The 18,875-nt window shown below is 38.3% G+C and overlaps 1 protein-coding gene across 1 annotated transcript; it reads right to left on the bottom strand.

Annotated features, from left to right (window-relative positions):
• Positions 1-7,510: 7,510 nt before the first annotated feature.
• On the bottom strand, positions 7,511-8,232 carry LOC149677330 (uncharacterized). Its single transcript, XM_089837284.1, has 2 exons — positions 7,673-8,232; positions 7,511-7,598 (listed from the first exon to the last, which is right to left on the bottom strand). The coding sequence occupies exons 1-2, from the start codon at positions 8,077-8,079 to the stop codon at positions 7,526-7,528; spliced, it is 480 nt and encodes a 159-aa protein (XP_089693410.1). The 5' UTR covers positions 8,080-8,232; the 3' UTR covers positions 7,511-7,525.
• Positions 8,233-18,875: the final 10,643 nt, after the last annotated feature.

Below are 18,875 nucleotides of genomic sequence, written 5' to 3'. Positions count from 1 at the left end.
TTAAAACCATCAATTGACAAATAATCACTTAAACTTGGGCCGTATCTGAAATTAACATTAATTAACCTCTCACATTTTTTTCAAATTATAAATAACTCACAGGTTATTGCAATCGAGATAGAGAATATAACTCTTTGGTTTATCTTTGTCATATGTTTGAGGAATAAGTGGGTTATTGGCAGCGGCATATCGGTGCGTTATCATAGAAAATCCTCCGTGGATTTCCGATTCTAGGAAGAGATAGTGGTCGATGTCTAATAATAACTCTAGTTTCACCCCAGTTTTGAAAAGCATCGCTTGTCAGGCGTAACCTGGTACTGTTGAAAACATTACTTTCTAGTATTTAAGAACTACATTACCAACACCTTACGTGTGAACGAATGTAGAACATCGAGGTTGTAAAATTGAAAACATTCGTCTCTAAACTCGTTAAAAACATCACTTAAGAGAATAGGACGGCATTATACGCCACTCGGGTCCCTGCGACCCCCCTTTCCGACCCCATGACGGTTTATACGCCACACCAACCCCCCTCCCCTCCCCTCCCATGACGGTTTATACGCCACACCAACCCCCCTCCCCCATGACGGTTTATACGCCATACTTGGTCGACTTCCCATGACGGTTTATACGCCATACCAACCCCTCCCTTCCCCCATTTCGTTTATACGCCATACGTAGTCGACTCTCCATTTCGCGATCCCAACCACCTACTCTCCCCCATTTCGGTTATACGCCATATTTGGACGATTCTCCATTTTGTGGTACGGACCCCCATTTCATTACCCCATTTACAAATATATATTGTTACCTTTGTGAAAAAAAACAAGATGACCAAGACCTAAATATTAGTTTTCAAAAATTGTCAGACGTGAATAAAGTTTAAAAACTTATTACCGCAAATCACAATCTAGAGTTTTAAGAAACCTGAAAATAATATACCAATACAACTGAAATAATAGGTTACAAATATCTACTATTGGTACAATAATACATAATATAAAAATCACATAACATAAAAAAAACATTTAATAAGACGTGTTTTAAAAATTCATGCAATCCTTTAAAATATAAATTTGACCGACTAATATACTAAAGATAATGTAACTAGAAATTCGTTATCAATTTCGTGATCTTTCAATTTTTCTTCAAATTCTTTTTTGATTTTAAAAGGGGAAATGCAATTTGTAAAATAACGTGATCATATCTTTCGTGTTCTTCAATCATGTATAAATGAGAGGGGAGTATTTTAGTGTCGAAAAGCATTTCGTAAATACTTGAAAGATATTCATTTATAATTTCAATCATTGTTCTGAATACGACCTTATGAGATCGTAGTTTATGTAAACGAGTGTTAATGGATTCGTAAGCTTCAAAAGAGTAAAGAGTTATTTCGGACAATTTTTTATCGTTAATATCGTAATAGAATTTCAAACAATCTTTAGACGCGAGAGCCGTTACTTATCTATTACCGTTGTTAGAAAGCAGCGCGTCGAATTGACGGGGTTCGTTGCCCGATGTCCAAACGGCAAGAGGACCAAGTTTTAAGAGCAGATTGTGAAACTCGTCGTCGGTTAAAACGAAGGTTTCAAATTTTTTTTGTTGGTAATACAGAGTTCTGTGTCTAGGTGTACATTCTAAAATCCAAATGATAAATACACTTTATCGCTTAAATGAAAACGGGTATTGATTTTTCATAATCGGAGAAATATAAATTTTTCTTTTGACGCCGGTATTCTGGTTGTAAAAAGAGACTTAGAAAGGGGAAAAATAAAGAGAGAGTTTCTTTAAATATTAAGAGAGAGAGAGAGAGTAAATTGTTAAAATACGTATTTACTGTCAGAGTCTCCGTTTTCCATGTTTCTTCGTCGGTGTTCGTCGAGAAAGTGTTGGTAATATGGGAAAGTAAGGGTTGTATTTATGCTCAGAAATTAGCATCGGTACTATTAGGGTTTTGTAAAGATAAAAACCGTGGAAAATCAATTGTTTCGTTGTTCGATTGTAAATTTATCTTAATGTCAAAGTTCTTAAACCACAAATTATCAAATTCCACAATTCCTAGAATTAATAGCAAACACAAAGAAATAAGTAATGAATTGGAATGCCGTATAATCCTATTATCAGAAGATGTTTAAATGTTGATAGGCGAATGACAACTAAGACCTTAACAAGTTATTTATAGCTTTTTAAGGGTAAAATTCGTCACGGTATTTGAGAGGTCTTTATCGATTGCAGGAATGAATAGGAATTTTTCGGCTACGCTAATGGTTAATTGATTAAACATTCGATGAAGAAGAAAAAGTAAAATGCTTCTTTAATGGAAATATTAGATACGGTTTTGAAATAGTAAACATATAGAGAGATCTTTGAACCATGAGTCACTGTATTTCTTGCGAAAGGATAAAATAATACCTACAATAGGAATCAATTGTTGAAACGGACAACAGTGCGACAAATAATTCTTGGTAGAAATGAAAAATATCGATTAATGAAAATCAATGAATCTCAAACCTAAAAGAAATCCTTCAATATTGACAATGGAAAAATCTTTCTTAAAAATATGCTTTTACTTTGTAATTCCCAACGAAGTATTCTCAAGTTGAATATTTTAATTTATAAAATTTATTCAAAAAATAAATCAGGTTAATAAATAAGAATACAGCTGCAAAAGTATATCTTAAGACAATAGATATACCAAACCATGAAAGGCACTGTTATATTTTTTATTGGGTTCGGAAAAGTGAGTTCTACCAGAGAGAATTTATAATAGGGAGTGGAAGCTCTTGCCCTTGACTGTGCTATATACAATGTAGCTCAAACAAGTAGGCTGCGACGCTAAAACTGGCCAGGTAAATTTCCGGTCACATGAACCTCCTTAATTTTAAAGTTTGCCCTCAATCACTATTGGTTGTACAGTCACCGCAATTAAAAACTTTCTCTCTCGCGACGTGTAGTTTAAATCATAAGCCGCAAATAATTGATCTGATACAATGGGTATAAAAAAACCTATCTTATATTGTTGTTTCAATAAATTTTTTACTAAGCGTTTTTTTTACACTCTCCACTTTCCATTTCCAACTGCTAAATAGGGGGTTTTGAATGATTGGGATGATTTTAAAGAGAAGGTGAACAGTTGAGCATAGCTCGTCCGAATTACCGAATGACATTCCAGTAAAGGGAGAGTGATGTTAATTGCAATTTTCTGAATACACGTCCCCCACGGAATCAATGCCTTGAGCCATATTCTTATGGATAGAGATACCCTTTAATGTTGCACAAAGATATAATCAACAATTGTGGAATGAAACTTCAAATCTTCCTCCGGTGAAGATATGGACACGGGTGCGACATTCTGTTCCACTATGGTTCGCAAATGCCAGGAGGTGGAGAAAGATTTCTATCTAGATTAGTGGGCGATTCTTGATGTCAGATTCAACATAAGTCTACACGAACGTTTGGTTGAAAACGGTGCATTTCGGAGAGAACCATCTAGAAATTCAATGGCCAACCAATTCCCTCAATATGTCACCCATTGAAAACCGCTTGGTATAGGAAATAAAGGTTCACTGTAAAGGAGAATACCCACATTCAAAGTATAGCATGGGTCAAAAAGTGGTGCCTACATTTGAGAAAGTGGTTGTGTTCATTGTTTTCAACTAATTGGGATTCGCCATAATCAAGATGACGAACCTTTCTCATGAAACCCTTTATTTACAATGCGAAATTAGTATTATACTAAAGTTCCACTAGTCTTAGCAGTGTATCCGATGGCAAATTATGGTCTTTTTGACAATCAGTGGAATCTGCTGAGCTGCACGAAGTATTAAATCCTTGAAGGTTAAGTAAAGACTCAATTAATGCAGAGTGTGTATAAATTTTATTGAGAACAACCGAACCAACATAACACGTTAAATAAAGAATAAAGACACGTTGCTAATTACTATCGAACATTTATTCTTAATTATGAACATGGTTAGGATAAATACATTTATACGTTTTCATTTTTAATTTCATTATGCGATTAATATTTGATCATTTTCCCGTTGGCGTTTACAACCTGTTGCATTCTCTGCGGCATTGATGAAAACAGATTGCTTATATAATCGGGCCGCTCACCAACCTCTTCCCATGCGGCCTGGATGATGGTGAATAGTTAGTCCTTATCATTAGGAATTATATTGTTCTGGGATACAATCCTTTTCATAATCGCCCAGACGTTTTCGATTGGAGATAAGTCGGGTGATTTTCTTGACCAGTTCGGAAACAACGATTAGAAACCGATTACGTGACGTTGGGCTACACAGTCGTATCGCCGCGGAGAAGCCATATCTCAAACCAGAGCACGAACAAGAACGCCTAGCATTTGCGCGCGCTCACGTGCACTGGAGGAACGAATGGGATGAAGTTGTCATCAGCGACGAATCAACATTTTGTTCATCTACGGACCATCACGTAAGAGTGTGGAGAGAGAAAGGGACCCGATATGATGCGGCTAACATTCATTCAATCCGGAATAGCGGACGGTTTTCTGTGCCAGTGTGGGGTTATATTTCAAAACATGGAATTGGCACCTTAGCACGAATAGAAGGGCACCTAAATTCCGATAAGTATATTGATGTATTGGAACATACGTTTTTCCCTCATGTCGTAGACAATCATTTTCCGGACGGTAAATTTATATTTCAACAAGATAATTAGAGTATACACAAGTCAACGTGCAACCATGGCGTATTTGAATGAGAATCATCCGGAAATAGATCTAATGAACTGGCCAAGAAATTCACCCGACTTATCTCCAATCGAAAACGTCTGGGCGATTCTGAAAAGGATTGTATCCCAGAACAATATAATTCCCAATGATAAGGACGAACTATTCACCATCATCCAGGCCGCATGGGAAGAGGTTGGCGAGCGGCCCGATTACATAAGCAATCTGTTTTCATCAATGCCGCAGAGAATGCAACAGGTTGTAAACGCCAACGGGAAAATGATCAAATATTAATCGCATAATGAAATTAAAAATGAAAACGTATAAATGTATTTATCCTAACCATGTTCATAATTAAGAATAAATGTTGGATAGTAATTAGCAAAGTGTCTTTGTTCTTTATTTAACTTGTTATGTTGGTTGGGTTGTTCTCAATAAAATATATACACACTCTGCATTAATTGCGTCCTTACTTAACCTTCAAGGATTTAATACTTCGTGCAGCTCAGCAGATTCCATTGATTGTCAAAAAGACCATAATTTGCCATCGGATACACTGCTAAGACTAGTGGAACTTTAGTATATTACTAATTTCGTAAAGGGTTTCTTGAGAAAGGTTCGTCATCTTGATTATGGCGAATCCCAATTAGTTGAATACAATGAACACAACCACTTCCTCAAATATAGGCACCACTTTGTGACCCATGCTATGCTTTGAATGTGGGTATTCTCCTTTTCAGTGAACCTGTATTTCCTCCACCAAGCGGTTTTCAATGGGTGACATATTGAGGGAATTGGTTGGCCATTGAATTTCTAGATGGTTCTCTCCGAAATGTGCCGTTTTCAACCAAACGTTCGTGCAGACTTATGTTGAATCTGACATCAAGAATCGCCCACTAATCTAGATAGAAATCTTTCTCCAACCCCTGGCATTTGCGAACCATAGTGGAACAGAATGTCGCACCCGTGGCCAAATCTTCACCGGAGGAAGATTTGAAGTTTCATTCCACAATTGTTGATTATATCTTTGTGCAACATTAAAGGGTATCTCTATCCATAAGAATATGGCTCAAGGCATTGATTCCGTGGGGGACGTGTATTCAGAAAATTGCAATTAACATCACTCTCCCTTTACTGGAATGTCATTCGGTAATTCGGACGAGCTATGCTCAACTGTTCACCTTCTCTTTAAAATCATCCCAATCATTCAAAACCCCCTATTTAGCAGTTGGAAATGGAAAGTGGAGAGTGTAAAAAAAAAACGCTTAGTAAAAAATTTATTGAAACAACAATATAAGATACGTTTTTTATACCCATTGTATCAGATCAATAATTTGCGGCTTATGATTGAAACAAGACGTCGCGAGAGAGAAAGTTTTTAATTGCGGCGACTGTACAAGGGTAAAAATTTTCGCGGGCAAATTGGTCCGAAGCCATGTCGTTGGACCACACTATCTCTACTTTTAAGGAGATTTTGAAAAATTCCCCAGCATTTCTTTATTTGCTCATCCAAGCTTCTTTGGTTGTCAGAACTTTAACCGTATTTACCATCTCGAATAGTGACAGATTATGTTAAAGGCTTATAGAAGATACTATAGTGAAAGGCAGGACGATGTCAACGCGTTTGTGGTGCTGGCCTACCCGCGTGAACCGCGCTTTTTCCTCCGCGAGCCGTTTGGGGGCGTCCGACCGCGTTTAGGGGGGGGGGGGTGGGGGTCGCGAACCACGCGCGCGCGTTTTAATTAATCGCGCTTAAGTATGAATGATAATTACAAATTTGTTTCATTCAAGTATTAGACATGATACCATTCACTACACCTGGAAACTTAATTATTTTTGATCCTTCGGGATCAGGTAAAACAGTTTTATGTAAAAGAATAATAGAAAATAAGGATAAAATGTTTCAACCTAAAGCGCTATGGAACAGTTTACCCGTCATTTTCTACTCTGAAAAATTGGTTGCTGTAATTTTCACCAACAGCCGGGAGTGTGGCGTACTCCTGTAAGCTAAGCTTCTGGGAGGCAAAGTTTGAGGGAATAAGACACATGTCGGCGATCCTACCCTATAGGTGCCGACTGCCCCGTGTCCGCCGGAGGTGACTTGACCCCCACACCCCATCCGTCACCTCCCAAGTAAACCTCATTTCCTTCCCCTGCTTACACGCATAATGAAACCTGACTAATCACATCCTTGCCGAGGTCCTCTGACCCGCTTGCATTGAAACCTCCAAAAAAAAAAAAAAAGAACATTTCACCAACATGGAAAGTTATGTAGAATTAGAACCCTTTGAAGAATGGCGCAAACATCCTCTTCTGTTAGATTTAGTTATTTATTATATTGAAAAATGTAGCGGATTTAATCGAGATGGTGCCTTAAGACTCCATTAATAAAAGGCTGTTTCTATTTAGGCCCAAGTTTTGGACTTAAAAAAGCCAGGAACACTATTTAGGACCACCCTCTCTTAATAAAAATCAATATTTTACTTTGAACAATTGAATTTATTCTAAAGACATGTAAAATTATCAAAAGAAAAGAACTAAATTTTGAACAAAAATTACAGACAATTAAAAATATAAACAAACAAATGAATTAATAAAAGTGATAAATAAAAATAACTAAAATCATGGCGTTGCTTTTGCCTCCTCTTCATGTTTAAGAAAAGACATAAGAGATTCAGATCTGATTGGGCAATGGGACATGAGAGCCTGTCATATTTGAAACTGTGATTTCAGGACCAGTTAGGGTTAAATTATCCGCCATTAAATCTTCTTCATCCTAATTGGTGGAAATACAGTGTAATTTTACTAATTTTATTGTTAAGCTGCTAAAAAAAACCAACTTACCCAATTGTTCCTTTCATCTTGTTCTTTAACGGGAGTTGACTGACAACTAAAAGAAAAATAAAATAAAATTAACTTATAGATTTAACAGATTTACAATACAATTAAATAATTTATACAAACTTAGGACTGAAATTTGACAATCTAGATGCGGTATTTGATGCCATGCCTGACTTGGGCGTATAATTTTCTTTCAATAAATCTCCCCATCTTGTTTGAATTTCATTTGATGTTGATTCAGAAGGGTCAGCTTCGGTAGTTGTTGAATTAACTAATTTCATAAAAATCGTTTTCAGTCCTTCTTCTTCCGTTGGGTCACTACTCTTATAATCGTTTATGAATCTTCCCCTAAACATTTTTGCTGCATTTTCTTGACTTCTTGAACTAACGCCCAATTCCTTCGCTATTTCTCGAAAATGAACAATTTTGTGAATCTGATCGAGGGGCACTTGTAAATTTAGGTACCGTTGGTACAAGCACCTTGCTATCATCTTATTTCCTATTTTCTTATGTCCGGCTTCGAAAACCATATTAGCTCCTGTTAAAACTTAAACAACCTTCTCTAAATGGCCTAGCAGCTAAAATAATTTGATAACATACGAAACGCCTATCATTTCAACTCGGTAAAGGGGGGGACCTTTTTTATCGCTTTTATCTATAAAGGTTTCACTAAATTTCGTTATTGATTTTTATGTGATTATAAATCGATGAAAAAACTGTCTGACCATTTCATTATGCCTTTAAAAAAACCCTGATAAAACAGATTTTTTTATCTCACTCTTTACCATTCCGAGTGACGATGACGTCATGGAGAGGTATTACACTGGGCGTGTCTGTGTGTATATTTGTGTATGTATGTCGATTTCGAGAATGATGATTTCTTCGAATGACCGACCCTTCGTGCTATGCTCAATCCCTTGGGTTATAGTCAATTAACTAACACATTTTGTTAGGTCTCAATACTAGTTTTATTTTATCAGCGATCATCGATTTTCAGTATATTTTATTCTCCTTATAGAGCCGAATACTCAAACCTAACTGTATATTTTTAATAGAAAGTAAAATGCATCCTATGAAAAACATTAACATGTACAAAAATGGGCCAAGCCTCGCCTCGTGCCCTTTCCGCTGTAAAACGTTCTGAGATCCCATGTAGAGCCAAGTCTGCCTTTTGATCTCATTCAATCGCCAATTGAACAATTATGTTATAAATTAAGTCCTTTTCCTAGTTAATAACCAATATTCTTTGACTCTATCATTATTATAAATCTTTGTTCGTATCAAAAATATCGTGACTTGGCAATCGCAGGTAAGTAATATTAAAAGGAAGTCGAGGGGAAATTCACTAAATCGTTGCCGATTTTAAAATAATCGAAGGGATATTCACTAAATCGTTTATGGTCGAGGGGATATGTACAAGTTTATAAGAAGAGTCATGCATAACCTTATATACACGCGCTTGCCAAGTCACGATATTTTTGATACGAACAAAGATGTATAATAATGATAGAGTCAAAGAATATTGGTTATTAACTAGGAAAAGGACTTAATTTATAACATAATTGTTCAATTGGCGATTGAATGAGATCAAAAGGCAGACTTGGCTCTACATGGGATCTCAGAACGTTTTACAGCGGAAAGGGCACGAGGCGAGGCTTGGCCCATTTTTGTACATGTTAATGTTTTTCATAGGATCTCACTTCTTTTTGTAGACCCTCTCGTTATACTTCGGTAGTTATATTAAAACAAGACCCTCTCGTGGTACTTCGTTTGCCAATATAATCGCTAACGTTTGTCCATATTTACGCTGAATTACCCCTTTCGACCCGCAGAGAATATGTAATAAAGATTGTACGCGATATCCTATAAATAAAGAACTAAAGAACAATTTTATAAAAATTTCGGGATGTTTTAATTTTTCTGTGCTTTATAAAATAAATGAAAACTAAATCCTGAATTTTAAGTTTCTATCTCCTCTAGAAGTACCTTAGAATTTTGATGATCGGTGAGTGAGTGAGTGAGTGAGTGACAAAATAAGGTAAATTTCACCTGCGATATTTCGAAAAGTATATAGGGTAGGAACTTGAAATTTGGAAACTAGAGCTAGGATTGACAGTCCTCGCGGCAAGCAAAATTTCAGACTTTTACCTCTAGCCATCACGAAGTTACAGTGGGTTTAAAAGTGCCACGAGTTGCTTCGAGAAAAGGATGTCAGTGCTCGACTTGGCTGGGAGCACGGCAGTGCTCCCAGATATGCGTAATGTTATGCAGATATTTCACAATAAAATACTTTTACTAAAGGTATTTTGGTGAAAAAACTAAGATAAGCAATTTTTTAAAATATTCAATGTTTAATAATCATGTCTACAAAAGTCAAAATTTGAATTTCTGTTACTTCCGGCAATTATCTCTTACTTTTTCTCATCTTTGTCGCAAAGACAGTTTTTATTAATCAAAAATGTCTTGATTAGAATCAAGACCTAAAAAGTATCGATAAGTCTGAGGTTATCACTTGTCTGAAGGATCAGATATTAATTTTTCTATTTAATTGAAACTTAAATGCATGCTTAAGAAAAAACAACGTTCCATTACCGTTTTCCGTTGAAATAAATTATTTTACTGGTAATCAATTTCAAAAATTTACTTATCTCGGCTTTTCGACCACAATTCCATTCCCCGAAAACATTTTATCATTACATTAATTACTTTTGGGAGAGTACGTGTATGGTTTTGCGTTTTAAAAGGTTCCTAAAGACGTTACATCCCCATTCGTGACCGGCACGCTTCGCAGTGGAACATTTTAATTATTCTAAAACCAATGGCGCCAAATTCAATAGGGACAGTTAGATTTTTACTCGCGGTTTTGCAAAATGATGTAATATCAAGTGTACTTTAGTCAACCGTCGTATTGTTCTTTCTCATAGTTCAGGGCATGATCAGTGTTACTGCCCAATTTCTCTCTCTAGTTTCTAACAATGGTTAGAGACTATTTGATATGGCACGGACAACGTTATATACATTTGTAAATTTTAAGTAGCACAAAAGGAAAAAAATCCAATTTTTTTATATTTTGGTTTGAAATAAATAAACTCATGATAGTAGTTATAACGAACAAAAAGTCAAGGGAATGGCACCGGTAATGAGCAGCAGAAAGAGAGGAAAGTTTGCTTCAAGTTAGCAGAGGGACATGGTAGTGAAAATAGTTATCTAGAATTTTGTTCGTTCAAACCTTAATATATCATGAAAAATTCAAGTGACGAGCGGCACTACCTAGAAAGATTGATTTTGGCAGATAACAGCGAAAAAACTATGTTCTACACACACTGGGACTATGGGAGTTTCAGGGCCGCTGGTCACACATGATGAAATTTCAACTCCAGTTTACATTAATTCTCCCTGGTCGTGCTAGTAGCAGGTGAAGATATAGTTTTCTCAGGTCCTGTTAGTCTCGAAAGGGTTATATAGTCCTTGTTACTTTTAAAAGGTTGTTATCATGGCTAAACAGACCGCTATTACAGTTTTTTATTGTTTTATAGGTTATTTTGACACGTTATCTCCCAAAAGTAATTAATGTAATGATAAAATGTTTTCGGGGTATGGAATTGTGGTCGAAAAGCCGAGATAAGTAAATTTTTGAAATTGATTACCAGTAAAATAATTTATTTTAACGGAAAACGGTAATGGAACGTTGTTTTTTCTTAAGCATGCATTTAAGTTTCAATTAAAAAGAAAAATTAATATCTGATCCTTCAGACAAGTGACAACCTCAGTCTTATCGATACTTTTTAGGTCTTGATTCTAATCAAGACATTTTTGATTAATATCTGTTCCTTCAGTCTTCATTTTAATTAAGAATGTTAAGAAACTGTTTTACATTTTCAAAATCTGCACTAAGCAGAAACAAATATAAAGGGGACCATAACCTTAGCTCAATAAGACATTTATTTATAATGATACTTCAAAAAAAAAAACGTAAATCAATAAAAGTTTGTATTCTTATTGTAATTAACATAATACAATTTTTTACAATCATTTATGGAAACGCGAGGTGCCCCCCTAAAAATTCCAGAAATAGGACCAAATTGACAATTATACAAAATTTTTAAAAATGCTGATTTATGTCCGTTTAACATTTAGCTCAAAATTGTCATAAGCCCAATATGAAATACGGATATCCTTAAAACTTCACAAAGACGATCCGAGATTGTCAATTTCAAACTTTTTAGTAGCATAAACTAACGTCTGTTTGATATTAGGCTTAAAACCTTAAACAAAATATAGTCAGGGTTACCTACAAGCACCCACAACTACCCACAAGTACCTACAAGCACCCACAAGCACCCACAAGCACCCACAAGTACCTACAAGTACCTACAAGCACCCACTAGTACCCACAAGCACCCACAAGTACGTACAAGCACCTACAAGCACCCACAAGTACGTACAAGCACCTACAAGCACCCACAAGCACCCACAAGTACCTACAAGCACCCACAAGTACGTACAAGCACCCTCAATTAAGTACCTACAAGCACCCTCAAGTACCCACATGTACCCACAAGTACCTACAAGTACCCAGAAGTACCTACAAGCACCCATAAGTACCTACAAGCACCCACAAGTACCTACAAGCACCCATAAGTACCTACAAGCACCCACAAGTACCTACAAGCACCCACAAGTACCTACAAGCACCCACAAGTACCTACAAGCACCCACAAGTACCCACAAGCACCCACAAGTACCTACAAGCACCCACAAGTACCTACAAGCACCCACAAGTACCTACAAGCACCCACAAGTACCTACAAGCACCCACAAGTACCTACAAGCACCCACAAGTACCTACAAGCACCCACAAGTACCTACAAGCACCCACAAGTACCTACAAGCACCCACAAGTACCTACAAGCACCCACAAGTACCTTCAAACACCCACAAGCACCTACAAGTACCCACAAGCACCTACAAGTACCCACAAGCACCTACAAGTACCCACAAGCACCTACAAGTACCCACAAGCACCTACAAGTACCCACAAGCACCTACAAGTATCCACAAGCACCTACAAGTATCCACAAGCACCTATAAGTACCAAAAGTACCTACAAGCACCCACAAGTACCTACAAGCACCCACAAGTACCTACAAGCACCCACAAGTACCTACAAACACCCACAAGCACCCACAAGTACCTTCAAACACCCACAAGCACCCACAAGTACCTTCAAACACCCACAAGCACCCACAAGTACCTTCAAACACCCACAAGCACCTACAAGTACCCACAAGCACCTACAAGTACCCACAAGCACCTACAAGTATCCACAAGCACCTACAAGTACCAAAAGTACCTACAAGCACCAAAAGTACCTACAAGCACCCACAAGTACCTACAAGCACCCACAAGTACCTACAAGCACCCACAAGTACCTACAAGCACCCACAAGTACGTACAAGCACCCACAAGTACGTACAAGCACCCACAAGTACGTACAAGCACCCACAAGTACGTACAAGCACCCACAAGTACGTACAAGCACCCACAAGTACGTACAAGCACCCACAAGTACCTACAAGCACCCACAAGTACCTACAAGCACCCACAAGTATCCACAAGCACCCACAAGTATCCACAAGCACCTACAAGTATCCACAAGCACCTACAAGTATCCACAAGCACCTACAAGTATCCACAAGCACCTACAAGTACCCACAAGCACCTACAAGTACCCACAAGCACCTACAAGTACCCACAAGCACCCACAAGTACCCACAAGCACCCACAAGCACCTACAAGTACCCACAAGCACCCACAAGCACCTACAAGTACCCACAAGCACCCACAAGTACCTACAAGCACCCACAAGTACCCACAAGTACCCACAAGTACCCACAAGTACCCACAAATACCCACAAATACCCACAAGTACCCACAAATACCTACAAGTACCCAGAAGTACCTACAAGTACCCAGAAGTACCTACAAATACCCACAAGTACCTACAAGTACCCAGAAGTACCTACAAGTACCCAGAAGTACCTACAAGTACCCAGAAGTACCCACAAGTACCCACAAGTACCCACAAGTACCCACAAATACCTACAAGTACCCAGAAGTACCTACAAGTACCCAGAAGTACCTACAAGTACCCAGAAGTACCTACAAGTACCCACAAGTACCTACAAGTACCCACAAGTACCTACAAGTACCTACAAGTACCCACAAGTACCTACAAGTACCTACAAGTACCCACAAGTACCCACAAGTACCCACAAGTACCTACAAGAACCCACAAGTACCCACAAGTACCTACAAGAACCCACAAGTACCCACAAGTACCTACAAGTACCCACAAGTACCTACAAGCACCCACAAGTACCTTCAAACACCCACGAGTACCCACAAGTACCTAGAAGCACCCACAAGTACCCACAAGAACCTACAAGCACCCACAAGAACCCACAAGCACCTACAAGTACCCACAAGTACCTACAAGTACCCAAAAGTACCTACAAGTACCCACAAGTACCTACAAGTACCCACAAGTACCTACAAGTACCAACAAGTACCTACAAGCACCTACAAGTATCCACAAGCACCTACAAGTATCCACAAGCACCCACAAGTACCTTCAAGCACCCGCAAGCACCCACAAGTACCTTCAAACACCCGCAAGCACCCACAAGTACCTTCAAACACCCACAAGCACCCACAAGTACCTTCAAACACCCACAAGCACCCACAAGTACCTTCAAACACCCACATGCACCCACAAGTACCTTCAAACACCCACAAGCACCTACAAGTACCCGCAAGCACCTACAAGTACCCGCAAGCACCTACAAGTACCCGCAAGCACCTACAAGTACCCGCAAGCACCTACAAGTACCCGCAAGCACCTACAAGTACCCGCAAGCACCTTCAAGTACCCGCAAGCACCTACAAGTACCCGCAAGCACCTACAAGTATCCGCAAGCACCTACAAGTATCCGCAAGCACCTACAAGTATCCACAAGCACCTACAAGCACCCGGGCTAAGCACCTACAAGAGCTCAAACGCCATGTTTTTCTTGCTTAATATCCCTCTAATGGCGTGAATCACGACAAAAACGCCGTAAGTCCAATTTAAAAACTTAGGGCTAAATAACAGTGGTAAAACGCTGTAATTCCAATACCCAAAACAACGTAAGTCAAAGTATGTGTTAATAATGATAAAAATCAATACTTAAACTTAATTGATCTTTATGAAACTTGAAAAGTCGGTAGAATGAAGTGTTATCTTTCATTTAAGATGGTTTCCAAACGTAACGAGTGAATAGTTTTCCTTATATGCCTTCGGAGAAAATGCTCTTTTTTATAAAATTCCCATGTTATGTCTATGGAAGAATATTGTATCTTTCACCAAATGTCGGATTAATTTTATGGATTCTAAAACCACCCTTAACAACTTTTTTCATTATAGAATTAACTATTAGTTGGATCTCTTTGAAATTTTAACCACAAAATTAGGGCCCAAATTTTAGTTCACTGGCAAAATTTCAAAGCAGCAAACACAATACGAAAAACGTTACGGCCAATCAAAGAACCCTCCTTTAGCATTAGAGGCGGTATCAAGTCTTATCTAAGAGAGCGACCGCTCTCCTAGAATATTGGTTTTAAGGAGAAAACAAACTAAGCCCCTTCTTGAATTGGACATAACTTAACAACATTTACTTACGGTTTTGGCTTCATGGTGTCCTTTAGAAACTCCATAGCTGGTCTTCAAGCTTGGCCTTCTCCTCTTTTAATGCTAAGTTCTCATTCATAAGTGTCATATTCAAGTTTTTCATTTTCTTACATTCACTGGCACTCGCTTGAAGTTGAGATATTTTAGTTTTATATGACTTTAAAATCATAGCTAAAGCTTTGTAATTTTGAGGGAGACAGTAATCATGTTCTTGAAAAACAACAGAACTATCAAAGCTGAAACATTTAAATTAATAATAAAACCCAGTGGGACTTCACACACCATTTTTATTTGGTATCCCCTCGAATTCCGAAACCTACATTTCGTTTTCTATTGGCAATTTACGCTTTTTAGACTATTAGGTTCATACCCGCATCGCTGGATTCGCTCGTTTACAAATTGAGTCGAGGAGGGGCCGATAAGTTCAAATGTTTCTAAGTTCTAAGTTTTCAAGCCTGAAGAGGTAACGAAACTACTTAGGAAGCAAGTGTACTCCTCCCTTCGTCTAGGTGCATTTCGTTTTTGAAACTGTAACCGTCCACACCAAGCTTCTCCTTCCCGGGAAGAAACCGCGTCGTCTGCTTTACTAATTTTGTATTTTTTATACTAAATTTTTCATAATGTTAAATTGTTCCGAAGTGGCGCCTTAAGCGCCACCGCTGTCAAACTATTAAAAAACATTAGTTCGCGGGGATAAAAACCCCCGCGTACTATCTGTACACGGCAGTCTAGTCCGTGTTCGCGAAAAACACCAGCTTATTGTTTAATAAAAGTTCTTTGTTATCCAACTCTGAGTCTATCCTTCCTCGCCATGGATCATATGGTAAATATAAGTTAGTCATGGTCAATAAGACCTTTAAACGGGTAACCTGGGAATTTCTTTAATTCTTAGTGTTAATTAAATATCTTTATGCGCCGTGAAATTAGGCCCCTTTCCTACATTTAAATTTTACGGTTACATAAAGTGGCGAGCTTGCCAGGACTCGTTACGACTGACAATTACCAATTGTGCTTTAACGCGTACTTGTGACAATTACTTGTGCCATTGCTTGAATTAACTGTCGCGTCATGAATCCTGCCGATCCGCATGCTTTAATCGCCGCGATTAACGCGCAGTTACCGGGATCCCATACTCCCCCGAGGGGGATCACTCCCCCTCCAAGCCTCGGTACTAGTCCTTCGCAAGGACAAGCGGCTGGAGGAATCCCACCTCCACCGCCGCCACTGCAAGGTGCAGCGTCAAATATTTGGCTACAAACTATTCAAACTCTAGAAACTACGTTAGCAAATGTAGGCACTGGACCAGCCGCCAAAAGTAGGCCAAAACCGCCGCCTCACTTAATATTTAGTGGTGTCGAAGGTGAGAGCGCGCCGGAATTCCTTCGGACTTTGACGGAATTCGCTGAATAACACAGCATGACTGGAAATGACGTTATCGCGCTTCTCCCCCAAATATTAAGGGGCCGTGCATTAATCTGGTTTAGAGACATGAATAGGCCTAATCAAGCATTAACGTGGCGTACACTAAAAGGCGCGTTTAGAGACTATTTCTTTTCGGTACGAGCGGAGGAATCCCTCCGCCTAGAAACAGCTCAGTTTAAACAACCCGCCGATGTATCTTTTGACGCGTACATCGCGAGTATTACCGCGATGAATCAGAACGTACGCGTTCCGTACACTGAGTCATGAGTTTAGGGCTTGCAAATGTATTGCAAGACATGGACAGTTGTTTAGAAGTGAGCGTCCACAGTAATGGTAGACACATCGAATACTTGAGGTGTTTACCAAAGAGATTAGAGGTTGTAATTTGAGGCCTAAGATCTAAAAGACTGAGCTTTAAAACGTTTTGTTGCATTCAGACATATTCTCCATTCTATTCGTATTTTGTCACCCGTTGTCACTTGCATACAATAAAACATGAATTACAAACTTTTATTTAAACCCTGTAATATTTAGAATAGTGACGTCATCCGTTGGCAGTATTGAGGGCTGTTCACAAAGGAAGGTGTTGATCTGATATCGACCACGCTGTATATAGGGTACATTTAAATTTGACAATCGAGGCTTTTAATTCGAAATCAAAATATCTGTAAATGAAGTCGTGCGATCACAAAATATACCTGAAAATAATGTAGCCCATAATTAGGCAACATTGTTCTAGTGAAAAATGCCCCACTATATCAGTTAGGGGGGAATAATTTTTCTTTCGCAACGAGGCAACGAGAACCACACGTCACCGATGCCCTACTTTCTTCCTCAATGCCGATTTTTCTCTTTGTCTTTGCGTTTTGTTAATACTTCTAATACTGCTACTAATGTAGAACTATTAGTTCCATCAGGAATAGATATCTTCTTCTTGGAATCTTTAAGAGACCATAGACCCCATACTAATAACTGAGTGAATGTATGGGGAAGGGCTTGAAAATTTGTTTAACAGCCCGCGCCTCCTTCCTCGCCTTTCATTCGCTCTTCACATGTATAGGAACAAAAAAATTTATTTTAAAATTCCCAAAACCCTAGTTCTACTAGTTCAGAACACACGCAAAGAGAATTTGTTTAAATTTGGGTTTGGCGCTCAGAGGTCACGCGAATCACGGTGAAGGTCGCTAGCTATGTTAATATCACGTGGCTTTTTAGTTTAAATACATGTAAAAATAACACACACTTTCCAACCCCAAAAATAAGGAATCACGTTGAAAAACTTGGGAGTATTTATTAAATATGGTGAGATAACGGTGTGTAAATAAGCAACTAGTTGTAAAGAGATCTATATATAACGCATGAATAATAATAACCACAGTTCCTTATTATTAAATAATCAAAAATGTCTTGATTAGAATCAAGTCCTAAAAAGTATCGATAAGACTGAGGGTATCACTTGTCTGAAGGATCAGATATTAATTTTTCTTTTTAATTGAAACTTAAAGGCATGCTTAAGAAAAAACAACGTTCCATTACCGTTTTCCGTTGAAATAACTTATTTTACAGGTAATCAATTTCAAAAATTTACCTATCTCGGGTTTTCGGGCACAATTCCATTCCCCCAAAACATTTTATCATTACATTAATTACTTTTAAGAGAGTACGTGTATGACATTGAGTTTTAAAAGGTTCCCTCATTTGTGCCCGGCATGCTTCGCAGTGGATACGTTTTAAAACAATGGCGGAAAATTAAGTAGGGACAGTTAGATTTTTACTCGTGGTTATGGAAAATGATGTAATGTCTAGTGTACTTCAGTCAACAGTCATACTGTTCATTCTCATAGCTCAGGACATGATTAATGCTGCTCACTATTTCTCTCTCTAGTTTCAAACAATGGTTAGAGACCATTCAGTGCCGCAGGTCGCACATGAATATATTTCAACTACAGTTTACATCAATTCTCCGTGGTCGTACGATTAGAGGGTTAAGCACTAATTTGTTCAGAACATGTCTCGAAAGTGTGCTTGTTGTGTGTTTTTAAAGCAGTGTTGCCAATGTGTGGGTAATTTCCCACATCGTGGGAGATTTAGGTTTGGTTTTAGGCTCTGTGGGGAAAAAGTAATATTTTTCCGAAATCAATCAAATGTCGGAATTTTCCTGTTCAAGGGTTAATA

Source organism: Phalangium opilio, unplaced genomic scaffold (assembly GCF_054372755.1).
Source record: "Phalangium opilio isolate 3A_F unplaced genomic scaffold, DU_Popi_V2 ptg000043l_1, whole genome shotgun sequence".
In the NCBI taxonomy this organism is placed as follows: domain Eukaryota; kingdom Metazoa; phylum Arthropoda; class Arachnida; order Opiliones; family Phalangiidae; genus Phalangium; species Phalangium opilio.
This window is presented reverse-complemented; position numbering and strand designations above follow the sequence as displayed.

What these genes read in the sequence shown, in the direction of transcription:
- LOC149677330 (XM_089837284.1), bottom strand. Translation starts at nt 8,079, where the DNA reads ATGGTTTTCGAAGCCGGACATAAGAAAATAGGAAATAAGATGATAGCA. An exon ending in TTGTCAAATTTCAGTCCTAA is followed by an intron (nt 7,599 to 7,672) that starts GTTTGTATAAAT and finishes TTTTTCTTTTAG; the next exon opens with TTGTCAGTCAACTCCCGTTA.